This window comes from Coturnix japonica, chromosome 12 (genome assembly GCF_001577835.2).
Source record: "Coturnix japonica isolate 7356 chromosome 12, Coturnix japonica 2.1, whole genome shotgun sequence".
NCBI classification, from domain to species: domain Eukaryota; kingdom Metazoa; phylum Chordata; class Aves; order Galliformes; family Phasianidae; genus Coturnix; species Coturnix japonica.
In genome coordinates, this window is record NC_029527.1 from 17,015,681 (window position 1) to 17,041,104 (window position 25,424).

Sequence of the window (25,424 nt, forward strand, 5' to 3'; positions counted from 1 at the left end):
GGGACAGGTACCCAGAACTGGAGCATTAACACTTTAACTCCCAGTGTCCTGCATGATGTTATGATGTGGAATACCAATAACTGAAATCACGAAACCATTACACTCAGTGACATGAACTAATTTGTTGGAGCAGAGACACTCTATGTCATCTGTCCACCTGTGCTTAGCTCCACCTTATCTAGCACTTCAGGATACAACATACCAGCAAGTATATGCTCAGTGTCATGGGTTTAGTTTATCTCTAGCATTATGAAAAGAATAACATAAATGCATTGGATACTTTACTGTTCTCAGAGTAATCAAGTCAATTACAATTCACTTTACTGCACTAGGAGGACTTCTATTACTTGATTTCTCCACCAGCATTCAGCCCAAATTTTATGCATTCTGATTTCATTCTTACATTTTCTGAAAAGTCAGAAATATTCAAGAGTGCTTATATAGCAGAATAAAATTTGGCTGTATTTTGAGAGTTTGAGAGCCACCTCTTGTACTTAGGCCACATGCTTTGCTCCTCCAACTCAATGATTCTGATTCTTGTGACTCCTGATCTCATTTTTTATTAAATCAGACACCCCTTCACAGTGACAGAAATGCAAAATATAAGAGGCTCTTAAGCAGCAGGTCACTGCAGGATCATCTCTGTTCTTATATCTACAATGTTTTACCAATATTTCCCTTTTCTCTGTTGGAAGACCTGACAGACCCTGGGCCTGGGGTCCTGTGCTCATGGGAAGGATGGATATACGGAATTCTTCATTCTACAGAATTCTCTAAGTATCTCATAGTGAGATCAGAATTACTGCTGTCCAACAGAAAAATGACAAATATATGCATCATTGAGGCCAAGGGCAGTATGTTTGGCTGAGGCCCCCAAATTCTTTCCAAAGTATCACGTTAAAGAGCAGAGCTGAACCACCACAGATAGAAGAAAACTTCAGCTGGAGATGTGAAACACTTAATATAAGCTAGCTGCAGTTAAGCTATGTGACACACAGATGTACGCAGGTCAGACACCTACATAGGAGTGTTTCTTAACTCCCCACTACAGTCTGCATTGATTAATGCTATGTACCTTCAAGTAAAAAAAAAAAAAAACAAAAAACAACAAACAAACAAAAATGCTACATGCCTTCTTTCTTCTGGTGACAGTATGTGTTTATGGAATTACTCTGCCCCATAGAGGCTCTACCCAGCCCCATACAGATCAAAAAGTGATTTTAATGAAGATGAAGTTACTGTTTTTTCAATAAAAGCATAAGTAAAAGGTCAATATGATTTACTCCAGGATAAGCCTAGAGATCATCTGTTATTGAAATGACAAAAAGATCCTGTATTTATAAAGCAGAGAGAATGATCAATTACACCACTTGTTTACCAGGTAACCCTTGGCATTTCCATAATTTTCCCATGCTTTAAGCTTTTCTTACATAGTGTGAGCAAGGAAGGCTCAGAAATAACCACAGATTATTGATGAAGTCTTCTAAAACATATTTCAAAACCAGTCTTCTTGTCCCCAATGAACCACTTCTTCCCAAAATGCCAAAATATTGAGTCATATTTTTCATCAGTAGCAACAAAAACATCAGAGTTATTAAAATTTTAACTCTGCAACTTCCAAGACAGTTCTCTGAATCAAACTGTTACTGAAATGAAGATCTAAAATGGATTCCTAAGATATTTTTCATACTTCTTCCAGTTGTAGGTCTGTAAGTATTTTCCAGGGACGATACAGATTATTACAGAGCAAATTTAATAAAAGGACAGATTTTATTAATGACCTTTCACTCGTCCTTTTGAAGTCATTCCAAACGCTGCATTGTCTCATACTACAAGCTGAAAACCACTGATGCAATACAGCTATCTCTACACCAAAGGATATGAAGACCATCACCAGCCATTTCAGGAATGCATTTCTAGAATTCTGTCATACCACGCTTTAGATGCCAACATGAAACAATTTGAATCGGATAGCAGCTATAAGCAAGGAAAGAAAGAGACAAGTATTAGTATCTGAAGGAGGAGAAAACTGTTTATGGAAGTCATCAGTGGTTTGTAGAAAGAATCCTGGGAAACTGCTCACCAGCAGGTTCTTACAACATTGTTCTTAAGCCAAGAAAGCATTCATATCACAAACTGTCACACCAAAGCTTCGTGCTTGTCCACTCAAATACACCTTTTCTATTTACCATGTTCTTAACATAAACTTGCATATCAGACCTACTGGGCCTTGTGAATTCAACTCGCTTCCTAAAGATTAACTATGCTTTTATTTTCTCACCATCTGAGAGTTTCAAAGCACTGCATAAAAATTAGGAGTTGTGCCTTGCATCACTAATCCTTGTTTGTAGCCAAGAAATACAAAATTCAGGTATTTAAGGTTCTACTTTATTTCGCCTATAAATAGTCTGACTACGACTTTAGCTATAGCTGGATTTCTGTCTTGATGCATCCCTAATAGTCACAGAGCAAGAGAACAGGAGAGAGAAATAGAATACAGCTGTCCCAGTTCCCAAACTCCCTTCCAACCAAATGTCCATACAGACTCCCATCTTGGTGCTTATAAAAATACACTAGCTGCTGTAGTTTTCATCTTCAAGACATTCTTTAACTGGATGTAAATATATCTTTGTTCAGAGGCAGGTGCAGTCACAAGGCACATATTGACAGAAGAGTTTAGAAGCACACGGACTTCATGTTTCAGAGGCTTCTCAGCAGAAGTAGGTATGAAATGATTTAAGGAACTTCTGTTGTGTGCTTTGAGTTCACTCACTCCACTTGCCTTGACACAGTGTGCAAGCTGGGGAAAAGTGAAGAGGAAACCAAGATGAGATCAAAGATTCCTAAAGCCTGTACTATTTCTGGCCTCAGCACATACCTCACTGACATCTGTACCTTTACTGTCTCATGAAGCTTGACACCTATTATTTGGCCTACAGCATTAATTATTATCTCTATTCCCAAAAAGCAGCTGAACACCCAATGAACCTCACTTTGCACTGTTTGTTTGCAAACAAACCCATTAAGCACTGGTGTAGAAGTCTATTGTTATTACAATGACTATAAAAGTTATTATAAAGATGCGAACTTCATAAAAGTCTGCTATTTCATAACTAGTATAATATGAAAACCATCTAACTTGAGCAACTAATTGTAAGGATCTTTCTTTTCTACTTCTACCCCTAAGTTTCTTTGCTGTGACCTAACCTTCATCTAAATTACTTGGAATGATGGACAGGGAACAGTTCTAAAATGAGTACTCTATGAACTTCCCTTACCCTCTCACAGGCAATTCTCTTGCCCTCATAAGAAGGGACTCAATGACCTACTATACTCTGCACAGTCTTTAAACACATATTTGGAACATACACATCTCTGAGTTGTGCTACATCTTTAGTGGCTTCTGTGGTTAACGAAGTACAAGACACAGACATTCCTGCTAGATTTCTGTCCACCAATCCATACCCTCAACACAATAACAGCCTGCATTTTAAGTAACAACTTCCTATTTACCTGTTGTCATTTGTGATGGCTAAAACTGATAGAATTAAAAAGCTACTATGCTGTTTGCTTGCAGGCTTTGAAGACAGGGTGAGGGAGAGGGGCTAACAGAAACTATATCACATGCTGCTTGCTTAGATCCTCCCATAGAAAAATCATTCTGGAAGGGTTCCTGTTGTCTTCATAGTGCAGGTAAGGCCAAGAAACCAACTTTCTTAAACACTTGCCCTTGCAAGCAGGAAGACCTCATTGACAGAATCTATAGAACTACCCTCTTCCTTCTTCCAAATCCTTTTTAAACACTGAATCAATTTTTAAGTTTTGCTTGTTCCTAGCCCTGATTACCCAAACCCTCAAAATAATATATTTAGTGCGTGCTTATAGGCTGGAAGGCCAGCAGTACTCTGGGCCGCATCAACAGAGGAGTGGCAGCAGGACAGGGAGGGGGTTGTACCCCTCTGGTCTGCCCTTGTGAGGCCTCATCTGGAGTAATGTGTCCAGGCTTGGGCCTCCAGTAAAGGAAAGATGTGGAACTGTTGGAGCAGGTCCAAAGGAGTGCCATGAGAATGATCAGAGCAATGAAGGACCGCTCCAGTAAAGACAGACTGAGAGTTGGAGTTGTTCAGCCTAGAAGGTTCTGGGGAGACCTCACTGTGGCCTTCCAGTACTTAAAGGAAACTTACAAACAGAAGAGAGAGTGACTTTTTACACAGTCTGTAGTGACAGGACAAATGTGAATGGTTTTAAACTGAACAGGGGGAGATTAAGGTCAGACAACAGAGGGAAATTTTACTCAGAGGGCTATAAGGCCTTGGCACAGACTGTCCAGAGAAGCTGTGGTTGCCCCAGCCCTGGAGGTGCCCACAGCAGGGAGTGGCAGTAAGTTTAAGGTCCATGCCAACCTAAACCATTCTCTGCAATTATGTCCAGTTATTGTATTCATACACTTGTAAAGCATCATTGCAGTTCTCAGGGGATGGACAGTCTCAGTTTTAATTCTGTATAGCACGTACCATAATAGGATTCTGATCTTCATTGTTGCAGCACCACAGGACACTTAATGACATGTAACCTGGAAGATAAAATGACCAGTCTTACCATAGGAGCTGTAAAATACAGTGAACCAATTTAAGCTTTCAGAAAATGAGCAGACAAAATAACTTAGTAACTACCAAGAAAACAGAGACAAATCAGGAGCAATTCATTAGTAACAAACCCATATATAATGAATGTGAACACGTACAGACACACAGAAACAACAGAAAGGAAGGGTGTAATACTTGAACAAACCATTATCCAATTCAGCCACCTCAGCTCCTATGACAGGCTTCTGAAATTGTCGGATTTTAGTAACATCAGACTCAAAATACATCTGATTTCAATTTGCATTTCCTATAAGAATAGCTGCTCTCGGGTGCTGCATACAGGCAGGCAGAAAGGCAGCTGGCTTGTTGATGGGACCCTGCCACTGGCGACATTTCTCTTTCTCCTAAGACCAACAAAGAGAGCCTGAAGGCAATCAAATTCATGTTGAATCCTTAAAACAAGTCTCAAGATTGCTTCGTTGAATAATTCTCACCAGTGAATAGCTGCCTCCTACAGCAACAGCAAGAAACAAGGAGAATTTAATTTTAAAGCCACAACATAAACATCCAGATTTCAAGAGGAAGATGTTCTACCATCAGCCACAAGGGCAAGTTCTGGAACTCTCAATACTGCTTTTACTCAGTCTCCTTATTCATGCTCCTGCTGTGGCCTCTGATCTTTAACCACTGGGCTTGCACTCTGTATGTGAAATCTTCAGGAGCTTCTGAGCCCTGTATCTTCACTATCTGAACAAGCAGGGACTAACATGTGGAATTTTTACATATGCTCTGTGTTGGTAACTCCCAGTGAAACTGACAGAAGGACTGTGTAGATGAAGCTAAGAATTGGAAACATTCAACCACCATTTCCAAATATTTCATGTCAAAGGCTAAATCTCTCACTGTGTTTTCTCTTGCTCCCAAATTTACCTTTTCATAATTGGGTAATCATGGTTTCTCTGTCGTAATTAGGACTGTGTTAGCAGAAACTGTAAAGGAACAGCACAGAAGAAACAAGTACATGACTCCCTTAAATGCAGTGGGGACCAGTGACCTTTTCCACAGCCCCTCAACTGACTTTACAACTTATCTGACAACACCAATCAGGCTTGCTTCTTAAAAGGAATCTGGACAACCAGATTTGTCCAGGTGTGGAGCCCTCAGTACAAGAAAGACATGGAGATTTTGGAAAGGGTCCAGAGGAGGGCCACGAAGATGATCAGGGGGCTGGAGCACCTCCCCTGTGAGGACAGGCTGAGGGAGTTGGGTTTGTTCAGCCTGGAGAAGAGAAGGTTGCGGGGTGACCTCATTGCAGCCTTTCAATACCTGAAGGGAACTTACTCCCAGGAGGGGAGTAAACTCTTCGAAAGGGCTGACAATGGTAGGACTAGGGGAAATGGTTTTAAGTTAAAAAAGGGAAGATATAGGTTGGATGTTAGGGGCAAGTTCTTCACTAGGAGAGTGGTTAGGCCCTGGAACAGGCTGCCCAGGGAGGTTGTGGATGCCCCATCCTTGGAGGTGTTCAAGACCAGGTTGGATGGGGCCCTGGGCAACCTGATCTAGTAAAGGTGTATGTTTGGTGGCCCTGCTAGGCAGGGGGTTGGAACTACATGATCCTTGAGGTCCCTTCCAACCCGGGTCATTCTGTGATTCTGTGATTCTGTGAACCACCGTTTCTGTCATAGCACATCAAATACCATGCAATCTCTTATTTCTATATGTTAAGTTGTCCCAAACTGGAAAGCAAAATTTTGTCAAGGTATACCAAGCGGCTGTTTTGTCCAAGAATCAATTCCCCACTTGGAACAAAACAAGGACCTCTTGAGTGCTGCAATTAGCAGCTATGAAAATAAAGTGGACTGGGAAGCTGCTGGTTTGGGTATCTAGTGGTGTGGTCCTGCTTGTTTAATTAAATGACATTATTTGGTTTGAGACATCTTGGACTGTGTCTTGAACAAGAGACATGGCACAGTGATATTCTTTCTAAAGATTTCCACTTTCTTCCCAAATCACAGGGCTCTCTCTCAATGAGAAAACTATAGAAATGACCATGCATAAACACAGCTGAGTTAATTACAAAATAATTATAACATTACAGTGAATCCATTGAGATCTTTAATTCCAAACTGCCTCCATCCCAGAAGGAACAAATTGTGAGTTAGACTGACTCTTAAGTATACAATTAAGACAGTCAAGTTCTGATTCCATAATATGCTGTTTAGTATTGAACATCTATCAGTAAGTCAGTACGCAGGATTAATGTCATAGTGATTTGGTTTTGATTCCTCATGAAACTATACAACAGTTTAGCTGATATAAGCAACATGATATTTATAGTCCTTTTAGCAAAAGGTTTAATGCTAGGCAGGATAATTCTCCTTCCCTCCAATATAACAGCTTTCCCTTGCCTTATAGATTTCAACTGGTGAGTGGAACTCTGTTCATTCCATGTGGAATTTGCTCAGTAATTCTATTAAGAGCTTCCCTTCACAGAAATTAATGTTCTCATCTCATTCAGTATTCATCCTATTCATTACTTAAAACAGAATACCTAATCTCTGCCTATATTAAGTTTCCTCAAAGGATTTAATGTTTATTTCAAGGAATTCAGGAGACTAAACTTCAACACTTCTATGTTTGCAAAACTACAAAAACCTTGGTCGTAAAGTTAGAATGAGAAGGTTTTGCCTTTTTTTTTTTTTTTTTTCTTTTTTTTTTTTAATTTTTAAAAAACATTTGAAAATATCACAGCTTTCAAAGGAGGCCCTTAACTTTTGTTCCTCTCCATTTTCAGGTCACACTTCAAATGACATTTAGGATTAGCCAGTAAAGCTTCTAACGATTTCAGCAATTTTCTAGGCCTGTTCAGTTAACTGGCTTTAAGTAAAAGCTCCCTCAAAAAAGTCCTTTGATCAAGTACCACCAAGGATTGCAGTAAGCAGCAGCAACAGGACCAAGGCTGGCACTCAATACAGGAAGAAGTAGAGTCCATGGTATAAGAGTTGCCTTCATTTCCCTCTCTTAGATTTTATCTTCCCAAGTACTGAAATAAACAGAAAAAGTGTTATTAATCTTCATTATTTGTGTGTTTTGATAATCTACAACAAAGCCATCTGGGATGCGACATTCTCTGCTGTTGATTATCATGAAGCTCATCTAGTCGAACACAAAGGAGTATATTTAGACTAGTGCTGGCTCTGACTAGACTGGGCTGCATTTCTGAAATTTATAAGGGCTGCTCTTAAAGTAATGCCTCCCGTTATATATATCTGTTTTAGTAAGGGAATGTTTTAGCAAGCGTGTGACCTAGAGCAAACCACTTAAGCATTCAGCACCTCTCAGCAAAACTGGTAACACATGCACTGGTAACTGGTACATCACTTTCACACAACAATTATCTCTTTATCCTATAGTTCAATAAAAGATGAGCTGTCTCCATAGCAACTTCAAGATTTCAGGATCCCTAGAGGAATGGCTGTATTAAAGAAGGTAACTGAAGCACATTATTCTATCTCCAACTGTGACCAGAGCAAGGTGTTCCAAGAAAGATGTAAAAATACCCCAAACAAACATTTTGCAAGAGAAGGTTTATAAAACAAGGAACTTCACCAGCAGCGCTGATATACAAGTTCAGTACAGATATACAAGTTCAATACAGCAATTGAACAAGGGAGTTGTTCTTACCTCATGCACTTCTTGTCTTAGGGAAGCAACAGAGAATGAACTCTACATAACAGATGCTAGCCACAGTGTTTAAATTTGTTCCAAATCTTTTACACTAAAAAGAATTGAGAAAATGTGATTAAATGAATTCTAAAAAAAACAAACAAAACAACAAACCTGTAACAAAGTGAGATAAAGGAACTACTTAATTTCAGAATTACTGAAGCCTTCAAACAATGCCTACTTTAATTTATAGCTCAGTACATTCATTTTTTAAGCTTGGGTGTGGTACCAAAGGAGTGCTTAAGGAGTTATTACACCCAGAATGCAAAGCAGTTAGGGTAAATGAATGAGGTTCACTGTGATACAACAGCAGTTCCAAAATTCTATGGCATTAGTATTTGACTATGTTGAATATTGTAATGGAGAACAAGCCCCAACAGCCAGCCCAGAGAAATTCAGGAGTCAGATTGTTTTTTGATGGGTAGAGAGAAAGCAAACAAGGCAGACAAGATGGCAGACTGGGCAATGACTACACAGTCTCATGCATTACAACATCGTTGCACGTGCACTGAAAGACTCAGTAAGAGGCTTTTGCAAGAAGCAGCTCCTGCTATATCCAAGCTGGAGCTACATACACAAACCTACACACTATCCAGATTATTTCAGACTAGAGAACAGCATGATAAGAATTATTCCCAACTCATTTTTACAGATTGTGATGATTTCACATTGCATCAGATGAAGACTTATTAATTTGTACTCAAAGTTTCCAGGCATAAATCTTAGCTATCCTACTATTTCTCACTAGCCAAGAAACTCAATAAGTCAACTGATGTATCACAAGTGAAATCTGACTCATTCACTCAGCAAAGATGAAAAACACTCATGCAGGAGGTTATTTTTTAATATCAGATTCTTAGCTTTCCTTGAGTTAATTTGCTTATATGACTTTCTGTATATGAAAGTATGTCAGCTCTGTAAACTTCTCTTTTTCCCCATTTATCTTTTTCAAGAGCCATGCTTCAAAGGACAAGAAGATTTCTTTCAAACTCAATTTAGCATATAGATCCTTTAATCACAGGGAAATAAAATTCGAAGGCTAGACCTAGTTAAATTAAAGGAAAAGCATGGTTGCTTTCAGCGGACTCTGAATTAAGCATTTTGTTAGGACAAATCAGGGGCTAAGGCAGCTATTGGTTTGTTAAACATGCAAATCTGGTATTAAGATATTTAAAGTACTTTCCAGTATTCTTCAGATTCCTGGAAAGTCCTAATTCACTGCCTAAAACTAAAACCACACAGGCATTGTCTCACACAGCCTCACAGTCTTGTGCGGGTTGAAAGGGACCTTAGAGATCATCGAGTCCAACCCCCAAGATTTGAGCCTCCTGTGTAGCAGAGCAGCACTTCCCACAGGGGGGATTCGAAGCCGGGCCCCCAATGCTGCAAAGTGGCGTCCTTAATCACTGCGCCACCAGAGACATACAGGGATCTTTGCCTTGAATTAAGGACTATCAGTTATCCAGTCACTGCCTACTGATCAGCTCATGTGCTCTGCACATGAGTCACGCGATGTCTCAAGCACCCATAGAAATCCAAACGAGAAGGAAAATACATTCCATTTCTAGTATAATTGTTAAAAATACAGCTCAGATCTCTAGCCCCAGTGCAAATATGGAACAAGTACATAGTCATAACTATTCTCAAAATACAATGTTTTAATTGATATTAAAAATTGATATTAAAAAATACATGTATATACAATTTCTGATAATATCTTAGAGAAAAAGTAAGACAAAATTCAAGAGAAGACATTCTCATGGAAGAAAGCTGAAGTAACAGCTTCCCCAAAGCCACTCCAAAAAACCCCAAAGAACTGAAAACAAGGCTCTTATTGTGTATTTTCTGTTATGTCACTTTAAGTTGAATGGGGTAAAGGGAAAAGGTCTGTAAGATGACCATTTTCTGTTAAATTCGTATGGGTAATGAGTCACCTTGAAAACAGAACAACTAACTCCACTCCTTTTTAATCTTATTATGGGGTGTTACCATTGTCTGCACAGATGCAAAATGATGTCTTTCTTTGCGTACACTCTGCATTTGTTACCAAACCATTGCTGGAATTGTGAAAGAGCTACAAACCTGTGGTGAGGGAAAGATCTCATTATGGAGATTTTCACTCCTTTCATGCATTACAGAAGATGGCATGCACAAGTCTGCTCCACAAGCCAGCAAGAGTTCACAAGTGAGCTGAAACCTGCATTACTTCCATATATGAGCAATCTTTATTTCAGTTTTAGTCATAAATATTGTCATCACCAAGAATGTGATATTCCAAGGAATCACTAGACCTGTATCTGCATCTCTAGCATGTTTTTAGTAGTACTGTGTAGAAGAGTATCCTAAAAATACAAGTTAGAGAAGAAGTCTTATTTGCAGTTACAACAGCATAATACTTTTTGAAACACACAGCAGCAACATAGCTATGCTTTAATATCTACTGCTACATACTCCATGTTTTAGTAGGCTGGTTATGGAAACCTATGCCGAGAAAAAATTAATTGTAAGACAGAAACTGTTCAGTTCCTTTCTGAATAAGAACCCATGGTATAAATTTAAATATAATCCATCATGTATTAAGCTGAAGAATAAAATGTCTCTTTGCATTTACTCTGCAATGCTCACCTTATAGGATATGCATCTAAGCTTTCCATAAAGAGAAAAACAAAACAAAACAAAAGTCTCCCACTCTCTATGATAGTTTACATAAAATTCAACACAACCTCTTTACAGAATGGAAAAACATTAAGTTCTGTGAGCCCAGTATGGATATAAGAAGGTCAGCAAATAATCATCAGTTTTAAAGTGCATGGAAAATGCAGATCTCTGACATCAATTTTGAAAAAAGAAAACATAAGAGGAAAAAAAATTAAACAAACAACAAGCCACATCACCTACATTACCTCACAGCTATTTGCATACGGGTCCAGAGGCAGTACTGTATAAGTACAGAGTCACAAGCTATCAAAAGAGAACTTAGCAACGGTTCTATTGGATACTGCCTGTTTCTGTAGCAGAAGAGCAACTTTGAAGCTCAGATGTGCAAACAGCTTTGAAGGCAGATGCATACTGCAAAAGTCTAAAACTACGAACCAGGTAATCATTTCCTTTTTTAGCTGATTCTAACTTTCCTTTTAAAGATTGCTCTGAGACAAATAGTCTATGTAATAATCTCAGGGTTGTAATAATCTATTTTAAGAACACACAGAACTTCACAACATTGTGCATTTATGTTCTTTATGTTTTATGTTAAGCTAAATGATTTGTATGATGATATAGAAGATGCATTCCATTCTGTTGGATGAACTCTACTTACTGGAAAATAAATCAGTGGTGCCTTAGGAATTCCAGTGTTAGCCAGAACAAACAGAAAAACACTTGTTATCTGGACAAACAGTAATAGAGAATGTGGTGATTATTATGTGCCTCTGAAAAATGTGTGTGATGGTTTCCCAATGAAAGAAATCTCTCTAGCTAACACAGCACAGCTACCTTTTTAAGCGAGGGGAAAATAAAAAACCAAAACCTACAAGCAGCTACTTCAAATGCATTGAAAGAAATATTTAAGAACTAACAGGCAATTGAAGCTAGGCTTTATCTGAATGCAAAATGGAAGTGCTGTAAGTCACAACATTTTAAAAAGAACCCATCATAAAGGAATTGTCTGGTGGGCACTGTTAGTACAAGTATACATCTATGCACCTCATGCAGACAACAGTTAATACAGTGTTTAAGAGGGAAATTATTTTTGCCTCTTGACAAAAGAAAAAACAATGCCTTGCTTTCAAATCATCCATACATCATGAAGTAATATGTTTAAAATGCTCATATTTATACATATAAGAAAAAAACAAATGAACAAGTGTCTGGTTTCAATTATGAGGAATTTACATATTCTTGGAGGAATATAACAGAAAACAGAAGGGATCTTCATGAGAGACTTCAGTCCATGGATCAGGGACAAATACATTTTCAGTGTCTGGAGTCATGGCCATTATTGTTAGATTTATTTAACTCCATCCTCCTCTCCCATTGTTCTCTCTCCCATGGAAGTTGCAGGAAATCACAATGCCATCTATCCAGCTGCCAGTGCTACTCCTTTGCCTGACCTTGTCTGGTGTTTGCCTCAATGGCAGGCAGTCCCCTCCAGAAGTAAGTGAAAACATAGGAAGAAGTTCCCTAGATGACACCCTGCAGAGATCTGAAAGCCGCATGCTTCAATCTGTCCTCAAGAAAGTTGAAAAGAAAGAAGAGATGAATAAAGGTATATATAACACTGGGGACATCCCTCTAAAAATACTTGTGTACTCCTTGGCTGAGGGTATTAGTCAGTGTATTTATTTCCCAGTTGCTCATTGTACATATTTATTATTCTAATTAAGGGAAGGAAAAGGACAGACAGTCTGTTGTAATACACTGACACAGTTCTCAAAAGAAGTTTTCTTCTTCAAGATCTCCAAGCTTAAGCAGTGCTACACTATTAGTGAGTAATCTGCTATATAGGAGGGGGAAAAAAAAGGCAGATAATCTGTGACAAGCCTCTACTATCTGGCATTCCCCACTTTTAGACCCTGTACCTAATGCTAACGGGGAGGTAGGAGTGCTCCCATTCACCTATTACTTCAACCTTCAAGCTTCCACATTCCAACAAAGATGGGCTTTACTATGGCTGGGAATGTAGAGGCTGTGCTAGTGTCAGCCCACACCTGACAGCTTGCTGATGCCCTGCTCTCACCAGTCACAGCACTGGTAAGTAAATCAGGCTTAGTGACTGCAAGCAACAGCACACAGTAAGAGATAGGGTTAGTTAGAGTTAGGGTAGTTGGAAATACTGACTTTACATTCAAATGTACACATTCCCTCTTCTACTTGCACCTCAGCCCTACCTTTTCTCTATCTCATGCTGATGTCTAGCTTCTCCTGGGTACTCAGCTATGCAGCTGATCTCAACTAGCTGCCCAGCATCCTAAGCTCACCCTCTTTCAAATCAACACGCCAAGCTTTGTTATTGCATGCCTTCCCACTTTGTTTGCAGATAGTTCCTAAGATATCAGTCAGCCCTGGGTAAAAATGTGTCAGAATTGTTTTGACAGAAGCCATCCAGAGTGATCAATTTCAAGACCACTGTTAACAGTGCAATTAAATGCATATAATTAACAACAAATTATGATCTCATATTTCAAGTCCTTCAGTGAGGATTTACAGGGGTTATATTAACATTATTCTTTTCCTTGGACAGAATTAAACATGCCTCTGCCACAATGGATTTCCAAAAGACAACATCCTGGAAAAAGATACGTAAGTGACCTGGAGAAGAGACAGCACTGTGGAAAAAGAGATGCTGAGGAAGAAGCATCTTTTGGAAACATTCAGAAGAGACAGCGTTTAGGGAAAACAGAAGTAGAAGGCTACCTTGGCAACTACCTGGAGCTGAAAAAGCGACAGCATCCTGGCAGGTCACTGCAGGACCAGTCCACTGATCTCTCTAGTTCACAGCTAACTTACTTAAATGTGTTATCCAAAAGACAGCATCCAGGCAGAAGATATCTGATGTATGAACACCAGCACCCTAGCAAGAGAGGCTGGAATAATGAGCTAGACCTAAGTGATCAAAACTGGGAGAAACACCAGCACTTTGGAAAAAGGGGTAGGGATTCTGACAGCCCAGATGATACAGGTCCCTGTGACCCTCAGCAGTTTGCTCCCTGTAACAAAGGCAGCTTGTTGCTTGACTTACCAGAAAAATTTAGCAAAGAGAGGGTAGAAGAAAAACGTCAGCACCCAGGAAGGAGATCAGCATGGGAGAATGAAACAGAGGAATGAGGTAGTAATCGTTAATCACTTGAATATGGTGAAGTAAAACAACAGAACACTAAAAAATTCTGTTTACTCCCTTCTGGCTTCCTGCTGCTGACCTCCAAACCTATCTTTCAGTGAGTGTCCTCATTTAAACTAATGGCTTTGTCACACACCTAAAGTAAAGGAATCAGGGAGCACCCAGCTGAATGGCCTAGGCAAGTAGTGAGTTTTTATTTCACAGAGTGAAGGAGTTGAAGAGTAGTCAGTTCCTTTATGGGCCTAGAGCCCAGAATATTCATGTTATGTGTGAACTAGCACGGGCTCTTTAATATCTATTCTGATCTTACTTCAGCAACTACATCATTTCTTCTTGTGTCAGTGAAATCAGTACATTATTGGGAAAAATAAGAACATACGCAAATGATTTAAAAATGAAACTGAGCAGGTTTTCAATTCTAAACAATACGTTAATGAGACCTTTTGCACAACAATCTATCCAAATAATAAGAAGTGAATAGACAGGGAGACTGCTCCAACTGCAACAGATCAGATGACTGGCTTCATACTTTGAGTTGGAACTGAAAAATGAAAATCTCATATAAAAGTTGCAAAGCGCAAACATTTAATGCATCCCAGAGCAATTCAACCTCCCATTTGTGACCTTGTTTGTTTACATCTCACCTTAGAGCCTCCATTCTGAGGTGTTAACATTTCAGTCATTTTCCTTGAAATATGCCTTCTCCTTAGACATGTAAAACAGAAACAAAAAGAAAATCCTTTCTTGTGATAGGATTTCTGATTTCTCCCCTCTCAAAGGAATGTTTTCGCTTCTGTGATGAGACTCACAAAAGTGTTTATTTGATATGAATGATTCAGTAAACATAAAAAGTAAACTCTGTGCCCTTACTGGTTGTGCAAACATACTGTAATAGAGAGAAAAAAAAACAAACAATCCAAGCTAAGTCAAAATAAATAAAGGAGATACTTTTCTAGGTGGAAGCTTCTTGCATGCTGGTCAGCCCTTGTTGATTTGTAAAACTGGTTTGCTAGTGCAGCATCAAACAGATGCATTCCCTTTTAAAATCCACTATCTGTATGACACACAGGCACCTGGGTTAAACCCAGAGGCACTTTGTCACCCAGTTCACAAGGAACTTCAGTTGTTTGAATCTGATCTTGGCAGGCAAAATTGGTAAGAAGCAGACTTGTTTTAAACAAAATTAGAAAGCTTGAGTGACTGATGCTGCTCAAACCTTTCTGAGTTCCATATCCTTTTGCAACTTAGTTATACAGCAAGTCATGGGAGCATGCAAGTCACAGAAGAGAAAAATGAGAATTCATTCGCCTTGTGCCATATGCCTGGTAGATGACTTTGCTGTAGCTGAGCTTTCCTAGATGTAATTCATTACTATGCATACACATATCTCTTAGAATTGTATAAACAATCATTTATTTGAAATTAAAATACCTCTATATGTGTTCGCATGGTCTGCAAATGCTCATCTTCTGTGTTTTGTTCAAGGTTCCTGTTTTAAAAAGATATCAGTATGTGATGTATATACTTCATGTGCTGCAGTAGCAGTAGAGAGAACAAAGTCTGTTTTCCTGTTCACACATCTAAACACAAGATTTACTGATTTTTGCAACTAATACATATTTATTGTGAATTAAGAGTTATTCATGTTATTTTCAATAATTTCAATGCATTATTTCATGACAGGATTTCACTAGAATGTTATTTTTTAAAGAACGTGTATGTTCACATTCATCTCCCTCAGCATCATCAAAGCACATGAAATACCTTGAATGTTCTCTCTAAAACTGATTCCTTCCCCACTACCTGCCTCAGAGCACTTCCTTAGCTACAGAAATTGGTGATGCCAGTGGGCTTAGCTGCCTTGGAGAAAAATAATTAACCATATCAGCAGGTTTGACTGAAGTTAAATGCTCTCAGGCTGATCAATGCCCAGCACAGTCTATCAAACAATTTGTAACTCCAGACATAATGCATTGTTTGATATATGGCAACTGGCAGACCTCCTCTGTTGACAGGAACTTTCTAACACAAAAAAAATTTTCAGAGGTGTTAGATGGGAGCATACTGCACAGCCTGAATTTCTTCAGCATATTTTCACTGTACGATGCTTTTTAAAATGTTCAGGTTTCATTTCAAATTTGGGGGGGGGGGGAGGGAAGGGAAGGAGGGTGAAGGAAAGATTTATCTAAATACTATTTTGTTGCATATTGGGTAGGTGGTGCCTGTGTGCACCTGGGGTGGAGTCAGGGGGGTCACCAGTGTCTTGCCCAAGTTGCCATTCAGCTAACATGCTTCCTGCAGGGGTGAACCCCAGAGTTTTGAGTTGTCATGGGTGCACCCCAGGAGTTAAAGACTGACAATAGCCCAGGATACAGAAGTGCATGTTTTGGATGCTGGTTTACAGCTTGGGGCATTAAACATACTTTTGATATTCCTGGCAACAGCACCAGCCAGGCTATTTTGGAGTGTGCACATCAGACCTTGAAGGGGTGTCTTTGTGCACTGAAAGAGGAGGGAGGGCTGGAGGGGCCTGAGCTGTGCCCACACACTCTCCTCCTGTGCAAACTGTTTAGTTTAAATCATCTAGAGAATCGGATGGGAGACCATCAGCTGACTGAATGGACTCCAATAGGTCAGGTCCTGATCAGACCTGACGGAGGGTCATGGCTCCCAGATCCTATGCCACTCCTCGTCATGGGCAGGGGATACGCCTGTGTCGGGACCCCAAGTGGGCCCTGCTGGCTGCCGGCACGTTGGGTTAAGCCGGCACCAAATGAGGAGCCATCCTGCACACTGTGAGGATCCGAACATTACAGCACCGGTTTTGGTCAACGTCTCCTTGGTTAATGTCTCCAGTGCAGCCAGTGATTTGACGTCAGCACTGGGCAGCGGCTGCTGGTAACGGCACATGAGACAGCGTTGCTCCCAATGTGCCTGAAGGTCCGAACTGGGAATCCAGCCTTCATGCCGGACTGATAGTTCATGAGCTGGGGAGACCTTGTTCCTGGATAATCTCCCAGCGATGGACATTTGGAACGATTCTGCACAACCAATATGTTTTTGTTTTGTTATTTGGTTACAGAGTGTGACATTTATAATGCACACTGGACTGAACTGGAATGCCATGAAGATTCTGTACAATAGTGTTACATTGAACTTGGAAAAATTGTAACTCCATTGTGTACTGTGCTGTTATCTTGAACTTGAATGCACAGTTCTTTTCAAGTTGACTAAGTGTTGCCATACAGCATTTCAAAAATTGCTAGGCAGATAGCTGTTGTTGTGTGTTTTCAGGTTTGTAGGCACTGCAGCTACATCTCTTTGGCATGTTATTATTATGACAGCTTAATTGTTTTTTGCATATGTTTAATGTTTGATTCATTTGCGGAATAGCCTTAAATGTGCGAATCACCTTTGGAGTAACAGGGAGTACGTGGGGGAAACTTTACAGGGGCTTGCAGATGATAGAGGGGGGAGATGTTGCATATTGGGTAGGTGGTGCCTGCGTGCACCTGGGGAGGAGTCAGGGAGGTCACGAGAGTCTTCCAGGGGTGGTCACCTGTACCACTATATAGGGTTTGTTGTGAGGCATTAAACTTGTATTTTCAGCGTTACGCACTGTGTGTGAGTCCCATCTGTTCCCCGTGTGCAGAGGCACGGTGCAGTCACTAGGCAGCCTTGAGTTGTCGTCAGATCGGGAGGCGACATATTTAATGTACAATTTCCTGCAAGGAACAAATGCTTCTTAAACATCAGAAAAAACATGGGAGTACCACACAATACCACCAATACTTGCTAAAAAATACCAAAAATAAGGGGGAAAAAAAAACAAAACAGAAGAGAAATAATTACCAAGTGGGCAAAAGGGCAATCGCAAAAATACATAACAGTACAAAGACTGTGCTTGCAAGACAAGGATACTATGGAATGGCTACATAGAAGCCATGGCTGAGGAAGGGAGAGAAAGGGGACTGCCTGAGGTCAAAGTTGTTACAGTACATCTGCAAAAAGCTGGTTTATCCTTCTTGGTTTTGCTGACAAAATCTGCCATCCTGAGCAAATCACAGATGGAGCTTATTACAAATAAATAAATAATTTATTAAGAAGGAAAGCACGTTCTCTCAGTGTGGTTAGTGAAGGCTAGTACAGCTGATTTTATGAAAGTCTATCTCCAAGTGCTTCACTGTACACAGAACTGCCAGGTTAGGCCAGAGGACCATCATCTGTTCAAAAGCTGCCACTATGACAGTTTTGAAGGAATTGATTTTATTGGTTGTGAGCATTTTTGTTTTTCCCCAAAAGCAAAACCTAAGCTTATAGCATTTTCTAGTGAGTCAGATTTATCATTACTTCACAGAATCATAATTATCATTAAGCCTGCAATTCTTAAAATCTCCCTTTACTTGGAGCTGCTTGATTGGCTGGAAGCAGCATAATGTAAGCAGACAGATACTAAGAGAGCTCTGACCTATTTCAGCTACTTTCCTAAAATTTAATTACTATAGCAAAAGATCTTTAGAAAATGACAGAAACACTCCTAGAGATTCCAGGGCATATGTGAATAATCCCCAACCCAGCTACTGAGACTCTAAGCAGTTTGATTACTAAAGAACAGTAAAAGGTGTCTTCAGAAGGAGCTTTGTTTTCAAGAGGAAGGGAAAGCTGAAGCGAACAAACTGTACAATTAACATTTCCTTCATTTTTAACTCCTCTGACCATTACTGTTCTATTCCCCTGCCCACAGTTAGCAGCTTTGACCTCTTTTGCTAAACCATCATAAATAGCTTGTGCTCAGTGTTTCCAAGGGAACTCACCCTTTATTACTATTTTATTACTACTTTAAATGACTCTTACTTGGAGTAAGTTTAAGAACAATCTTAACAACGTAGCTTTAAGTCACTACTTGCATGGTAATTCAACTAACACTAATCTGCCAACTACAGTTTCAAGGTACTTGTCAGGACACTGCTATGAATAAAAACTATGAACAAAGGCAGCTGTAGCAATTGAACAGATCAGTGCAATAAGAAAGGTGCTACAGCAAGGGTGTAATGATGAGAGGACTAGCACAACAGAGTGGTGCTATAAGGGAAGGGAAGAAGATTGCTTACCTGTATCAAGATTCTAGGTTCACAGAGGAAAGCTTCACCATGGAGGGATCTCCAATCAGAGATCCTTCCCCATAGCAGTCTAAGAGAAGTGCAGCCTTCTTTTAGACCTAAATGAGGTCTAAGAGAAGTGCAGCCAGACTCCACATCTTCTGGTCACACTGCTGAATTGCCTTCACCTGTGCTCCCAGGGCTGACCAGGTCCTTTCCCGGGGCGATCAATCAGTGGGTCAGGTCATGACTCAACAGTTCCCATGCAGTCATTTATCTGCCAGCTCACTTTCTCTGCTTACAGAAGGCTGAGAGAGGGTAAATTAGAAATGAAATCTTATTAGATCACAGATTACACTGGCATGGTGGAGCATAATACAGCTCTCTCACTGAGAGAAAGCATGTCAGATGCTGATATGATGCACTGATCTTAGCCAGAAGGCTAAGACAGCTCTTGAGTTCATTGCAGCCACCCTCATTTGAACTGACACCAGTGAGCCAGACAAGAAAGCTGGCACAATAAGCACTTAGAGACATGAGTAGCACCTTCCTCTGCTAGTCACAGGTAACAAAACACTATGCCTTCATCATATTAATACAAACAGAAAAGAGGGCAATCTGGTCTGAAAAAGGGGCAAAACAGGAAAACACAAATACTCCTGCAAAATGGGATGGAGGTATCAATTTGTCATAGCAGTGGAATTTACTGCCATCAGTAATGGATATCCTACCTCAATGTAAATGAGTATGATTCAGAATAAACACTTTAACAGATGAGAAATATATGGAAAATGTAAAATCATTTTCAAAGCAAAATAATGGAAAGTGACCTGCTTTGAAAATGATATCTGAAATATGATTATTTTAAAGAAATTTTTCACAGAGAAACATATTCTTTTGGCATCAGTTCCCTTTTAACTCTGAAACTGCTACTGATGTATGAGATGCCTAAAGAACCTATTGTAAAAAGAGAAGGGGGAGAGAAGGAGGAGGACAGAAGAAAAAAGATGACAAAAAATACAATCATAGTGTACAAAATGTTCTGAGATAAAGCAGTCAAAACAAAAAACAAGCGCACCACTAGGAGAAGTTCTCTGAACAAGCAGGTTGTGTTGAAGAGGACAGCTACAGCAGTCTTGCTAAAGAACCACAGATCATTCATTGTTAAGCAGCCTCTCCCTTTTGTGAAGCAACCAGGTAGCAGTGAGAAAGTATTCCATGTACTGATTTCAGACATGCTGCTCAAATGGGAATTGGTTTCTACACAACTGTGTAGGAAAAACAGAAGAGAGGCAGCCCAGTATGGGCCTCCTTGGAATGTGAAATGAATCCCCAACATAATCATGGTGGTGTACAGAACCTACAGTCACAACATTAAATAAAATGTAAGCACAAGGGCATTCTGATATTTCTGTTCCTCTTCATAATGTAGCTGCCCTATTTAAAATGATGCCATTCCACAACACTCAATACCAATAGGCCAGAATCTTCTGCCGTGTCAAGGGAGCAGACAAATTTGTATGGACAGCAGGTCTGCCGGTACTGAAGCTGTTTAAAGGCACATCAAGTAAATGGGGCTCAACAATTAGTCAGCTGCAGCTCTCAGAAATCATCACGCTGTCAGTTTTGACTGATGAGTCTGTAAACAAAGGAAAATCATAGTTTTGGCACAAAAACATAACTGCTCCTATCATCTCTTTGCAGGCTAATTAAACAATTACTCTTTGGATCTAAAAGATACTGTAAGGCAAACTGAGTATACTGAATATACGAGGTTTATTAAAATTATCAGAGATTTGCTATCTTTTTACTTCTCTCAACAATAACAACAAACCTTTAGTTTACATCCATCCGATCAAAACCAACCAACCAAAAAATTTAAATATATCAAATAATTTTGCATTTCTGCAAATTCTTTGTATTACTCATTTCAATTTTAGAAGCTTTACTTTAATTTTTTTTCCAATTAATCATTAAATAAAAAAATTGAATTTAGGCTAATTTCAAAACACAGCTTCCATTTAGACTGAGTAATTGTTTCATTCAGGGAATTCTTGGGTAGAAGATTTTGTTTTTCTACTCTTTGCTTCTGTCTCAAAGGCCATATTGAACTCAACACCATTAATTTTCAGATAGGGTAAACTTTTTTTTTTTTTTTTTTTTCCTGAGTAAGCCATATTTATGCAAAAAAATGCTCCACTGCATTTCTTGAGAAGCAGACAGGCATTATAAAGAATTACTCCTGGTCTACACTTACCTCTCTTGTGCTGTGATCAGATTCTATCATTTTACATTCCAAATTCCACTCAGGTTATTACAAGAAGTCACAGAACATATGAGAACCCAACTAGAATGCATTTCTGACAGGACTGCTCTTCAGCTATAGGGCTGACAGTTTCCATCTTTTCACTCTCCTCTTGGACATTAATAGCAATGGCCAAGTTAGCACCAGACCACATCCTAACATTCACCATTGTATGTACTACAACAGCTCATTTATGCCAACACAAACCTATATTATTCCCTACCAGTTTCATAAGGATATGCGAACCCAAATTTTGCTTTGGGAATGGATACTACTCAACATATCACTACACCTGTTGTGCTAACCTTCTACATTACTTCTTTAACACTAAGGGACATCCTATGATACTTTCTCTAGAGGTGTCTCATTCTCCCATAAAGATCCAAATCCTATTAGACAGATGCAATCACTTAAAGGGGAGCGAGTTCCTCAGAAAGTGCTAAAAATAATTTATACGCATAAATATGCAAATAGCATTTACGTTTCAAAGTGTTGAATGAAATTCCCCTTCTCAAGAATGACTGACACAACACGGTGTTTTATCTGTTATTCGAAACAATTCATTTAGTGAAATTTAATCTCTAGTCAAAGGCATAACATGCAAAAGAACACAATTAACAAACTAAAGACTCTGTGAAATGTTTGATTTGCAATGAACATCCCAGCACATTACCTTACTCATCACAACTCACTGTAGTTGCAACCCTTGTTGCTGTGCTGTTTGAATTCAACATTAAACTACTAGACAGTAATTTACCACTTTAATAAGCTTTTAAAATTGTCCTACTGAAAATGAGCAGTCACTGAAGCTATGGGGAAAAGCATATTAAAAAAAGAAGAAGAAAAAGGAAGGAGGAAAGGAAAAAAGGAAAAAACAAAGAAATTTAGCAGCGCTGTGTGCTGTGAAATCCACTGCAAAGAGCCCCAGCAAGCCCTCGGTTGTTCTCAGACATGCTTGTTGTGCCATCTAGTGAAAAGATGTTTCTTTCATTCTGCACATCTCTTTTCCTGCTCCTTTCTTACTCCCATATTAGCAAGCCATACTTCTGATTAGACGAACAGAACACACACATGCACAACAGGAACAAGAAAACCGAAATGCCTACAGCCAAACCATCACAAGTCCTGCACCTAATTTTGCCTTTTTCACTTATTTCCACGATCACTCTTCCCTACATACTTCCTCCCATCCAAGCTCAGATCTTACTGCCCTTCTCTATCTCTTCAGCTCCTGCCAGCTTCCCAGAGGCACCTGTAGATATGGAGGATTCCTTCACTGGCTCAGTGTGTTACAGATCACTGGCCCCAGCAGAGGCCCAAACAAAAGGAGCAGGTAACAACAAAGAGACAGGTAGTTGGTTCTACCTGAATTTGCACAAGGCATGAATTCGTCTCAGTGCTATAATCATAGAATCATAGCATCCACCAAAGGATGGAAAAGACCTTCAAGATCATGTAGTCCAACCATGCCCACTGATCATCTCCCTCATTGCCAAATCTCTGCCTTCCCTGAACAACTCCCAGGGACAGTGAATCAACCAACATCCTGGGTAGCCCATTTTAGCACCTAAACACCAATTTGGAGAAGGAATTTTTTCCTAATATCCAACCTGAATGTTCCCTGGTGCAACTTGAAGCCATTCCCCCAAGTCCTAACCTTATTTACATGGGAGAAGAGGACAACCAACACCTCGCCACCACCTCCTCTCAGGGTGTTGTAGAGAGCTGCAAGGTCTCCCCCGTGCCTCCTCCTCTCCATACTGAAAAATCCCAGCTTCCTCAGCTGCTCCTCAACCCTCACAGTTTCATTGTCCCTCTCCAGACACACTCCAGGGCCTCGCTGCTCTTATAGTAGCGAAGGGCACAAAATGGAACACAGTACTTAAGGTGCAGCCTCACAAGAGCTGAGCACAGGGGGATGATCACCTCCCTGATCCTGCTGACAACACTATTTCTTCTACAAGCTGGGATGTCATTGGCCTTCTTGGCCACCTGAGCGCACTACTGGCTCATGTTTAGCCGAGTGTCAGCCAACACCCCCAGGTCCATTTCTTCCACACTGTTTCCAGCCACTCTGCCCCAAACCTGTAGCGCTGCATGGGGTTGTTGTGGCCAAGGTGAAGGACCTGGCAGTTGGTGTTGCTGAACTTCATCCTATTGGCCTCAGCCCAGCTACCCAGCCTGTCCCAGTCCCTCTGAAGAGCCTCCCTACCCCCAGGCAGATCAACACTTCCTCCCAACTTGGTTTCATCTTCAAACTTACTGAGGTTCCACTCAATCCCACTGTCCAGGTCATCAATAAATATATAAACAGGACAGGCCCCAGTACCAGTCCCTGGGGGAGCACCACTCATGACTGGTCACCAGCTGGATTTAACTCCATTTAACTCCATAACTTTGGGCCCAGCCCTCCACCCAGCTCTTTACCAAGCCAAAGGCTGCCAGTTTCTCTAGTAAGACATTTCTCTAGGAAACAGTTCAGCTGCATAAAACCCAGAGAGATCATGCCACAGCAAGTGAGCCCTGGGATGCACGAAGCTTCAGGTTGGTTCCTGCTCCCTTTCTCCAAAGAGAGGAACACAAGGAAAAACAGCGCCCTGAGTTGCTCGAGGTTCATTGTCCTCAAGCATTGTACTAACTTAATTCCACACACTATGCAATGAGAATGAGAAAACCTAGGAGCTTTGCGAGATGCTTACGGGAAAAGGATTTTTCAGATCCAGACTATTGAGCACATCCTGGCAGGTCTGTTCCATCTGCGCTTAAAATCCTTCCAGACAAGTCTGGGAGAGTCCAGAAATGTATTTCTTACATAACAGCAGTATGAAAAGCCAGCCAATCAGTTCTCCTTATTTCTCTCTTTTAAGTACCTTCCTTCTTTACATACATTGATGATTTTATTTCTAGTGCCTGTAGGGTGAGGATTTTTCAAGTTTTAAAGTGCAACTGAAAACATTTAAGAATATTTTAAAACTTTTCAGCCCATGGGGTTAATAAAGCCCCGTCATGAAAAACAAACAAACAAACAAACATAAATAATCAATATATCAGGCCTTCTAGAAAGAAAGAAAGAATACACTTCTAGAGGAGTACCTGACCAGTGGAGTACCTGACCAGTGCAGCTTCCACAGCAAGATAAGATCTGAGATTTTAAAATAAAGATAAATTAAGTCCGCATAAAAAAAAAAAAAAAAAAGTTTGCATGCTCGATGGGAACCTGGTTGTGATCATGCTTCTACATTATTTCTACAGCTGTTTTGAGAGCATGACGGCTCCCAACAGGAAACTGCATATATAAAAATTCAAAGAGTGTGGCTGTTTATAGTATTCAACTACTCCTACGGTGAAATCAGTTCAATTTTGACGTTGATTTCCCATTACGGTTTGGCAGGATGGTGGAATTACAAATATAAAATGGGTCAGATTCAATGGCGATGCGACAAGATGCTGAAAGTGACCGTGTAACAGCCTGCAATGGCACCAGAGGAGAGTCGGGCTGGTATCAGCAGAGATACGCCGTCCGAAGAGCGCTCAGGTGCCGGCATGGGCTGCCCAGGGAGAGATGAGGGCACCGCCGCGCGGGCGCTCCAGAAGCGCGGAGATGCGGCCCTGAGGGATGCGGTCGGTGGGCGCGGTGGGTGCGGGTCAGACCCAGTGATCTTAAAGAACTTTTCCAACTTCTTCGACTGCCGAACCCTCTTCGTCCTCGCGGCCTCGGAATACATTTCAGCGCCGCTCATCCCGCTCGCCCATCCCGCCGGAAATCAGCTCCGCGGGCGCCCGCCTCACGGGCTGCGTCCATAGCACCGCCCGCCGCAGCCGGAGCTCCACTGGGCCGGGCCCCGAGCCCCGAGTCCCGCCTCCCCGCGGAG

General features: G+C 40.5%; 1 protein-coding gene and 1 long non-coding RNA gene across 3 annotated transcripts; one reads left to right on the forward strand and one right to left on the reverse strand.

Moving 5' to 3' along the window:
• Positions 1-1,751: 1,751 nt before the first annotated feature.
• LOC107319760 lies at positions 1,752-25,423 on the reverse strand. Of its 2 annotated transcripts, XR_001557927.2 has the most exons (8): positions 19,260-25,423; positions 17,768-17,873; positions 15,580-15,637; positions 11,216-14,853; positions 8,271-8,364; positions 7,507-7,629; positions 4,515-4,573; positions 1,752-2,800 (listed from the first exon to the last, which is right to left on the reverse strand). It is a non-coding gene; the product is annotated as an uncharacterized LOC107319760 (long non-coding RNA). The 2 variants fall into 2 exon arrangements; XR_004308766.1 differs by having other exon boundaries at positions 11,629-14,853; positions 17,768-25,423.
• TRH (thyrotropin releasing hormone) lies at positions 11,291-15,607 on the forward strand. The gene is made up of 3 exons (XM_015874874.1): positions 11,291-11,408; positions 12,366-12,576; positions 13,552-15,607. The coding sequence occupies exons 2-3, from the start codon at positions 12,381-12,383 to the stop codon at positions 14,133-14,135; spliced, it is 780 nt and encodes a 259-aa protein (XP_015730360.1). The 5' UTR covers positions 11,291-11,408; positions 12,366-12,380; the 3' UTR covers positions 14,136-15,607.
• Position 25,424: the final 1 nt, after the last annotated feature.